This window comes from Nelumbo lutea, chromosome 5, assembly GCF_056320005.1.
Source record: "Nelumbo lutea isolate HS-2025 chromosome 5, American lotus-T2T, whole genome shotgun sequence".
In the NCBI taxonomy this organism is placed as follows: Eukaryota; Viridiplantae; Streptophyta; class Magnoliopsida; order Proteales; family Nelumbonaceae; genus Nelumbo; species Nelumbo lutea.
This window is the reverse complement of record NC_142688.1, coordinates 5500633-5509951: the sequence shown is the minus strand read 5'-3', so window position 1 is coordinate 5509951 and position 9319 is coordinate 5500633. Positions and strand designations below refer to the sequence as shown.

The 9319-nt window shown below is 39.5% G+C and overlaps 1 protein-coding gene across 2 annotated transcripts; it reads left to right on the top strand.

Moving 5' to 3' along the window:
• The first annotated feature begins 2827 nt into the window (after positions 1–2827).
• LOC148849998 (EPIDERMAL PATTERNING FACTOR-like protein 2) lies at positions 2828–4541 on the top strand. Of its 2 annotated transcripts, XM_088946514.1 has the most exons (4): positions 2828–3556; positions 3724–3803; positions 3903–3937; positions 4041–4541. In XM_088946514.1, the coding sequence occupies exons 2-4, from the start codon at positions 3728–3730 to the stop codon at positions 4284–4286; spliced, it is 357 nt and encodes a 118-aa protein (XP_088802640.1). In that variant the 5' UTR covers positions 2828–3556; positions 3724–3727; the 3' UTR covers positions 4287–4541. The 2 variants fall into 2 exon arrangements, with proteins under 2 accessions (XP_088802640.1, XP_088802639.1); XM_088946513.1 differs by having other exon boundaries at positions 2832–3803.
• Positions 4542–9319: the final 4778 nt, after the last annotated feature.

Sequence of the window (9319 nt, the reverse complement as noted above, 5' to 3'; positions counted from 1 at the left end):
GCTTGCACTTGTGTTTCTTTTTCCTTTAATGTTACCGATAACCATACAGACTCGTAGCACATCAAAACTTCTAAGTAGTGTTTCATGGACATGGACACACAAAGGAGTCGGAATTATCTACTTTAGTAAAGTGAGAACATAGACTTGTGGAGGTGTATATGGCAAAATATATACCTACTAAAATAGTTCATATTTGCTGAATTCCAATATTATATACCTGCAAAACATGCTGCTTAGGCATGGTCATTTCAGCCTGGCTTGGACCCAGGCTTTTATTTCATGCCCAGGGTCCAGACCAAGCCAGGCCCAGGCCTGGGCTATAGTCCTTATCATGGGTGCTAACCCCAGCCTGACTTGGTCCATGATCGCCTCTTGCTGCTTTTGTTCGCCTGGTCTGTGATACGATTCCATTTGCACTGCTGCAAAAATATGCTGAGTACAGATATGAATGCAAATTTTGGTTTATTTTTGTTTCAGATTTTGTTTATTTTATTTATTTGCATTGCAGATGAATTAAAAGAAAACTTGAAGCAAAGTAGAACCCAAAGGAAAAGTGAATCAGAATTTGCAATTTCCCCATTTCACACTTTCATGCATGTGCACTTGTGCAAATAAATTGCACTGCAAACAAACAGAATTAGTAAAGTTTGATACAAAGAATGACACTATATCTCGTTAGTAATTATTTATGTCAAATAAGCTAGGAGATTTAAAAAAAAAAATGAAATGCTACATGGAGGTGTCCTCAATAATCCATGGGGTGTTGGACTCTGATCCATATCCAACATGGACACATCGTCCATTTGGCATAATCCATGCAACACTTCTAACTAATATATCTTTTATTCATCACCATTTTATCTTACGACGACAGTGATCATTTGACATACGTGATGGTTTTACTGTTTTAGTAAAAACTCCAGGTGTTTTGGTAAAAAATTTATATGAGCCTTAAAAAGTGTAGTGGTTGGGGGATCCTTACCCAGAAATATAGAGCTTAAATATGTTAGATGGAAACTGTAACGACTGACCAATAGACCTCCAATCAATAATGTATATTCTATTCTATCCCGAATAAGGAAAAACCAGTGATATTAGGTTGAGATACGTATTTTTTGGTAGATGGGTTGAGACATGTTGGCAAACGACTTTATGCAACTGTTTGGTTTTCTTTGTCCTCCGAACAAGGTGGAATACATGAAATGGCATATGTCTAACCATCTTTAGCTTATATGGGTGACAGATCCTCACCTTGTCTATTGTGTCAAGTATAAATGAACTGCGTAAACTTCGTTTATTTAGGTGGCAATGGCATTTCCTCCTATCGAACGAGAGCGACCCTCCTAAAGTCCAATGCCCTAATATTCCAACTTTGAAATGGATGGGCCGGGTTCAAACCGTCCAGCCTGGGCCTGAGCCTGCATCAGGAATTCGAGCCCTGGCCCGGCTCCATCCGGCCCATGATCACCACCCCTACTTGGTTCTTACTTCCCCACCTATGGTCCTATCTCGCTGCTCTTACTCAAATCCCAAAATGGAGATTGGGAGAGAGAGAGAGAGAGAGAGAGAGAGAGAGAGAGGAGTGGCGCATGCAGCATGGTAGTTTGTAGAAATTCAAAAAAAAAAAGGATGAGGCAAACAAGATGAAGAATCCGTCGGTTACTTGGAGGACACATGTAAATAAATATTATAAATATATGTAGATATTCTTCTTCGGTAATTGGGAAGCAAATAGTAAAACTACAATATAACTATAAAAGACTTGACAAAGCAGGTTAATATTGTTTTGATTTCCTATTCGTTGTTTTCTGGCTTTAAAAGAAGAAATCTCAATTGAAAGAGAACTCACGAACACATGCCAACAAAATACATTCGAATGGGGACACCTCTAAAGTTCAAAGACGTCGTTGTTAGTGACAGCTGACAGGAGAATTAGATATCTTCACCATCTCTAAATTCTTTTCCTCTCTCACTTTTTATCTGATCTACTGATCTGTCCCCCTCTAACAATGTTGAAGTGGTGCATGCTTCTGTCTGTCTCTCTCCCTCTCTCTCCTCAAAATGAATGTGTTGATTAGCGATAAAAGTTATATTCTGATGTCTTGCAGTGAAAATCGCATTTAGTAATAAAATATTCACAATAATGATTCCTTTAGAACGATTCGGACTCCAATAAATGTTTCTCTTTCTCTCGCTTTTGTCCATTCGGGGTTTTATGACTTTCTCTGTAACTAATCTAATAACAAACCCATGAAAAAAGAGCACCTAACTGAATAACCTCTCTCTCTCACACTCACAGAAGTTAACAACACCACTCAAGGATCAAGAATTCAAGATTCAAGAGGGCTCTATTCCACATGAGATTGCGTAGGTTGGCAGGTAAAACAGCTGCCACCACATTCAGGTGGGTGGGGTGGGGGGTGGAGTTGTTGCAGCTTCCATTTACGATTAACAAAAGCAGCTCTTCTCTACCTGACATCTTTCCTCGCCCTACTTTCTTCGGAAATTATTATATTCCTCCTCTCCCAAGACGGTGAGAGATAAACTCAAGGCAAGAAGGGTGTGCGGGAGCAGCGGTCACGCTGAGTTAACCGTGCCACCCCCTACCGTGTTCGTTACTGATTGGCCCAAAAATTAAGACACCTAATAGCTTTCAAATTGAAAACACTAGTACCAGTCTACGAGGATTGAGGGATGATGAGGGATCACACCCATTTTTACTCAGCGTGAACGCTCTTTCTGACTGTGACTCATCACCCTTACTTTGTAATAAATTAATAATGCAAGTAAATATGAAATAGAAGAGATTTTGTTCGCTCCTACGGCTATGTGATAGAGCACAATCGAATGAGATGCGAGTGAGTGGAGTGGTCGTCGGTCGAATGCGCATATTTTGATTCTTTTTTATGGGATTCTTGATTCTTCTCTATCGGATCGGGGGGAGAGATAGAGATAGAGGAGGGGCAGAGAAAATGGGGTTTAGCCTTTAGCGTGTAGAGGTGGGACTGGTCAGACCAACCGCAACAAGAAAACACAAAAATGAAAGCAAAATAAGGGGCAGGGTGGGTAGGAAAGCGAAAACCCAAAACAACAGCTGTGATTTTATGTCTTTATGTGGGAACCTTACTCTCACTGGGTTTTTGTGATTTTGCTGTTTCGGTCGTTGTATTTATTGTTTCTCTCTTCGGTGCCTCAGCCACCACCACCACCACCACCCCCACAGCCTACTGATGCTGCTGCCACTGCTCCCTTTTTCGTTTTTATTTTTTTCTGGGTTGCTTGGGGGCTCATTATCCGAGGTTGAGGTTCTTCCGTTTTCGGGGTACCTTTCCTTTCGTTCTTTCTTTTAGGCCTCTGCAATACTCCTTTGTCCTTCGACGTTCCATCTTCTCATCGCGACAGACAGGACGGAGATAAAAGAGAGCACCACTGGACGTTATAGTGACATTCAATTCCTCATCCCCATTTTAGTACACTTTTTCCAATTTCCTTTCTTGCTCTATTTAATCACTCTCTTTTGTCACACAACTCACAACCACGCATTCACGATTACACGGTGGGTCTCTCTCTCTCTCTCTCTCTCTCTCTCAACGTCGTCCCACACCCACACCTGTAAAAAACATATCTCAACAAACAAGCACAAACCTTTTCTCCTCTGTTTTTCATGTCTAGCATTCAATTCGCTCGGTCTGATATGGGCTATAGTCATAATTGCGTTTCTAGGCACATGTATCGCCATTTTGTCATTTCCCTGCTCTTTCTGCTGGTTTCGAGTTCGACCCAGTTGAGATCAATGGCTGAAGGTTAGTGGGTGCCAGTTGAAATGTGGAAATAACTTCCTTATTAAATGCAATTTGCAAGTCTAACGTTTTTCCCTGTCCGGCATGTGCTGCGTATTGCAGGTAGAGCGATTTTTAGACTGGTTGAGGATACTCAAGTGAGTTGTTGCCCCATCTTTTCTTGCTCTGTTATTTTGTTTTCGTTTTGCTCTAACTGAGTTGCTATTAACATTGTTTGGGTTGCATTACTTCACTATACAGATGAACAGTGAAGAGAAGACGATTGTGAGAGCACAGATTGGTTCGAGGCCTCCAAGATGCGAGAGGAGGTGCAGCTCGTGTGGGCACTGTGAGGCAGTTCAGGTTCCTGTAGTCCCACAGCTCAGAAGCGGCAGTAGACATTCCTCCAAGGTCTCCAGCGTAGCCTTTTTCAGGGGAGTTGACAACTCCAACTACAAGCCCATGAGCTGGAAATGCAAATGTGGTGACATGATATTCAATCCTTGATTGTAGAACAAAGTTCAGAGGAGAAAACCCCAACCCATTCGAATTGTGGATATGAAAGTTACTTCCCAGCATCATTCTTTCTCCTTCTCAGTCACTTTTTTTTTTCTTTATATAATTTTTTTCTCTGTCCAACTATCCCTAGAGGACCCTTTTGTTATTGTAGAATTTTATCATGTAGCAGCTTCCTTTGGTATCACTACCCTGTAATCTATGCCTTATTTCGCAAGTATTGGGCATACGTCTGTCTTTTGCTCATCATTTCTCTGTTGCTATTGGTCTATTAATTACACCAGAAGCCCAGAACCAGAGGGGATGCTCTTATTTTAGCTTTTGCTATTAAGGGGAGAGAGAGAGAGTACACCCCTCCTCCTTTGTGTTACCACTGCAATTATAGTACAATGTGGGAATGTGATTGCGCGCACTTTTCGAATTACAAAATTGAATGCATTCGTTAGGACGTCTGATCTCACATGTCACTCGCTGAAATCTTTAGCGTGGACAGGGAAAATGAACACATGGCCAATGCAGAGGGTTCCTATCAGATTTAATAAGCGTTTTTTAACTGAACTAGCCACATCATCTCTGCCCACGTGGAAGAAATAGTCTAAAGAAGATTAATCCTTATTCCTGAACAAACACGACACGTTCCAGGCCATAAAATAGTAGGGTGTTTATTTATTTGGTAATCTTAGAAAAACTCAAAATCAGTTTGTTAAAAAAGAAAATAAAAAAAAGGGCTAAGAAATTTGCCGATTTGGGAAGGGGAAGACGGGGGGATGGCGTATTTGTTAATTTATGTTTGGGTGGTACTGTATTATAGAGAAGTAGCCCCCCCCCCCCCCCCCCTCTCTCCTCTCTCCCCTCTCCCCTCTCCCCTTTGCCTTGCCTATGAAGTGTCTTATCAGTCCAACCTAGCTAATAATACTGAAACTGCAATTCCCTCCAAATTCCAAAATAAGTAAGCAACGCCAGATGGCACACCTAGCAGCTCCATGCCCAATTAATTGCCGGTTTCTCTAAAGTCTGAACTGAAAGCAGAGGAGATACGTGATCAGTTCAGATGATGATGAAGAAGAAGAAGGTTTAGCTAGTGGAGACTGGAAAGAGTGATGAGTGGGGGTATGGGTATTGGTCTTGGCTGGGTTCTGGGTTCTGGGAGGAGGGAGGAGGGAAGGGGTTCTCATTTCTCAGTTCTGTTGCTTTCACCATTTTACCATCAAATGATGGGGACCTTTATGCGCGCATCCTTGAAATCTTTTTTTGCATCAGACGTGACCGCTACATATCATATCATGTATTCTTATGACTTTTGCATGCAGCGGCAGCGCCGTGAAAGATCTCACTCTCTATTCTATCGTATCTTTCTCCACGAATAAGACAGTTCCTCCCTTCCTCCTCACTAAGTCACTCCCTAGTTACCTCAGCAGCCCACAACCCTCAACTACTCCTTCCCCAAACAGCTCACCTCACCATGGATGAAGGACTTGGTCCAACCCACACAAACACAGACAGAGAGATTGGGTTCACTTCATCACATGCATGTTCTATGAAAGTAAGAAACAAATGATTTGGGAGGGTCCATTTTACCACAGGTAAATCTCTCTGTCATCTGTGTCCCAACTCCGAAGTCCGAACCGAACTACTGGCCCCTCAAAACAGACAGGGGATTTGGTGGCCAAATTAAATATCGAATCCCAATACAGATGTAAACGACAAGGCTGTGGAACTGTAGAAGTGGCGAAAATAATAGAACCCATAGTCAGCGATTCAGATTCACATATTAATCCATTCCAGCACTGGTTTATTTCTCATTTCCTCTTCTTTTTCATGACAGTAAGAAAAAAAAACGGGCCTCCCCACGGACGACCCGTCTTCATCCATCTTTCAGCCCTCTGCCACTACTCCAAGGAAGAAATAGAATCAGAAGGCGGCCTTATGGAGAGAAAGAGAGAAACCAGACACAGAACCCGTACATACCTCTAGCCAAATCTCCTGTAACCACCTGGTGTCACGTCACAGTAAAATACGTACATTATTAAATCCCTAATTTTATTTTCTTGAATGGACAAAGTGAAAGATGAAGACAAGGTAGAGACGGTGGAGGTGGGATTCGATCCAATGAACATAGCAACTACGTTCATCAACTTTACCAGTTTAGCCAGCTGCTGCTGCTGCTGCTGCTGCTGCTGCCTTTTGCATAAATTATTCCTTGAATCAGACTGACCAGACTCAGTAGTATCACCCTCACCCATTCCCTGAATCAATTCTTCTCTCCACATCCCAAAGTGTCTTGTAGTGTTGTTCTTTTTTAAACTTTTTTGAGGAACCAAGGATGGAGCGAAGAATTTCCTCGATTTGCATATAAATATTATTGATTTATAAACTAGAATGCTATTATTTCTTTAATCTATGGTATTTGTTATTATTATCAATGTTGTTATTGTTGTTGTTAAGAAGAAGTTCTCAAACTCTTCTTTCCACCCTTGTTCCTCATTTATTGTATTATTAAATTTATTCGAGATTTTTTTACTTTATTATTAATGATGCTATTTGCAAAAAAAACCCAATATAGCTTTCAAAGAAAAGAATTTAAAAAAAGCAAAAACAAAAATCTTTTATTATATATTTTGCAAAAAAAACCCAATATATCTCTCATAAACAATATCAACAGTGTTGGGTTTTGTGTCTTATTTTTTATATATTGAATTATGTTACATCCCTCTTTAGGTTAAGGATGGCTTTATATTTATTTGCATGTAAGGCTTAAGCTTTTTGTTGGAGAGGTCTTGGTGTAAAAATTGGTTATTTATTTCTATACAAGTTTTTTGGGTTGAGATAAGAAAAGGAGGAAGAATGTACGAGCATTAAAAGGTTGGTTTAGGTTTTAGGTTATAAACCACAATGTACCATGTATTGTTTTTTCATTCTCCTTTTTAGTAAAAACAGTTTTATCTTTCTTGTATATATAGGCAACAAGGTTGAATCCAAGGTTCATAGTATCATGCAGTCCGATATGCCAAATTGGGTGTATCGGACTTTGTATCAATACTCTTTTATATTTTTTTTTCAAAATTTGTTCAGGGGATCAGTTAAAGGCCTGGTTACCCCCTGAAACAGGTCTTACCCCGAAACTTGTTATATTTTGCATATTGGTGATTCATTGATATGATACGTATTGGTCGATACATGATACAATTTTGAACCTTTGTTGAATCATACATATTTTTTGGTATTTTTAACATCTTTTTTGTCTTTGCTTGGATTTGTTTTATCTTTCTTAGCATTGGATTCTCTTATTTATTGTTTTATTTCAAACGCTTTGTGGTTTCATCATACAAGTGATTGTTGTGAATGAACAACCAATTAAATAATTAATAGTATTCAAATTTTAAAACTTGTATGTCTCTCACACTTAGATTGTTGAGAGGAATAGGAAACGTAAAACTTTCTTCTTTTTCTTAGAAAAAAAATTATAGTTTTCTCATTTATTTACTATTAAATTTATTAAAGTATTCAATCACCTTATTGGGTTAACTATAGGAGCTTCACTATGCAAAGGGGGCTATCCCCCCCAAGAGTGGATTCGAGCCAAGCCGAGCCGAATGGTACCAGATTCAAGCTTGGCTCGAGACTATTCTACAAGGCTCGAGTTCGAGTTTGGTTCGAGCTAGAACCTTGAGCTTGAGCTCAGCTCGACTTGGCTCATTTTATATTTTATAAAAATAAAAAATATATATATTTTTTTATTTTATATTTAAAAAATTAATAATTATAATATTTTTATTATATATATATATATATTATTTTCTATAATTTTATTATATATATATTCGAGCCGGTTCGCGAGTCTTACAAGCCGAGCTCTACTAGGCTCGAGCTTTGCTCATTTAACAATCGAGCCACTAAATTTGGCTCGAACTCAGCTGAAACCAAGCCGAACCGAGCTCAAACAACTCATAAAAAACTCAACTCGTTGCCACCCCTACCCACCCACCCACACAAAACGCCAAGGAATTCTAACTTGCCTACCATCTTGCTCTAGTAATGTTGGTTATTGATTAGTTTCAATGTTTTGCTTAATTTTAAAACCCGCTCGGAGTCCTCGCGTCAATGGTCAACCCAACTCAACTCATGATAATCACCTAACTACCTCTAATTCTAAAAAGGTTAACCCGTTGAATGGATATGATCATATGACAGGTCAACGGTTCATCTGTATGGGTCGATGAGTCATCAACAGAACCCATATCTTGTTGGGTAATACAATGGGTTATGTACAAGGCCATGCCATTTGTAGAACTATAAAAAACGCTCAAGGAAAAGCACTGTATTCAAAACTGGATTGGACTAGATGGTCAGACTGAAAAAACCGGGAGCCAATTAGGTGATCGTTTTTGTTTTCCTCCAAAACTATTTTTTCCCCTAGAACCGTTGATTTTGGTCAGCATATCGCTGAACTGATTGGTTAATTACTCGAACGATTTTGACCGTTTTTCAATTTTTAAAATTTTTTAATTTTTGTTAGAACAGGCTAATTATTCGGATTGAACATTTGGACCGTTCAACCAGTAATCGAACCCCTGAGCAGTTCGTTTTTAAAAACCATGAGGAAAAGCATATAAATTGGAATATAGCAAATGTTTATAAATCATATATGAAAATGTCCAAATTTGTAAATTCCAATAGGTACACACCTTGATTCCCACAATCCAATGCGATCTTCTAAAGTAGAAGGGTGGGCAGGACAGCCATTTATGAATTAACAATTAACATAATGGGTCACCTATTTGATATACAGGCCTGCATTCTGGGTTGGCTACAGCCTACAAGATCAAGATTCCCCCCATAATAATGTAGAAAAAGCTCCCTACTTCACCCAAACAAACCATTCTGGGGACCTCACTTCTGCATGCCCCCACTGTGGAAGGACGGTGGAGGACCATCAATATTCAATATTCAATAATCAATAATCAATTGGTGGAAAAAATACTGTTACTGCTATATAAACTATGTTACCCGTGAAGCAATATCAT

What these genes read in the sequence shown, in the direction of transcription:
- LOC148849998 (XM_088946513.1), top strand. Translation starts at nt 3,665, where the DNA reads ATGTCTAGCATTCAATTCGCTCGGTCTGATATGGGCTATAGTCATAAT. An exon ending in GTTGAGATCAATGGCTGAAG is followed by an intron (nt 3,804 to 3,902) that starts GTTAGTGGGTGC and finishes TGCGTATTGCAG; the next exon opens with GTAGAGCGATTTTTAGACTG. An exon ending in GACTGGTTGAGGATACTCAA is followed by an intron (nt 3,938 to 4,040) that starts GTGAGTTGTTGC and finishes TTCACTATACAG; the next exon opens with ATGAACAGTGAAGAGAAGAC.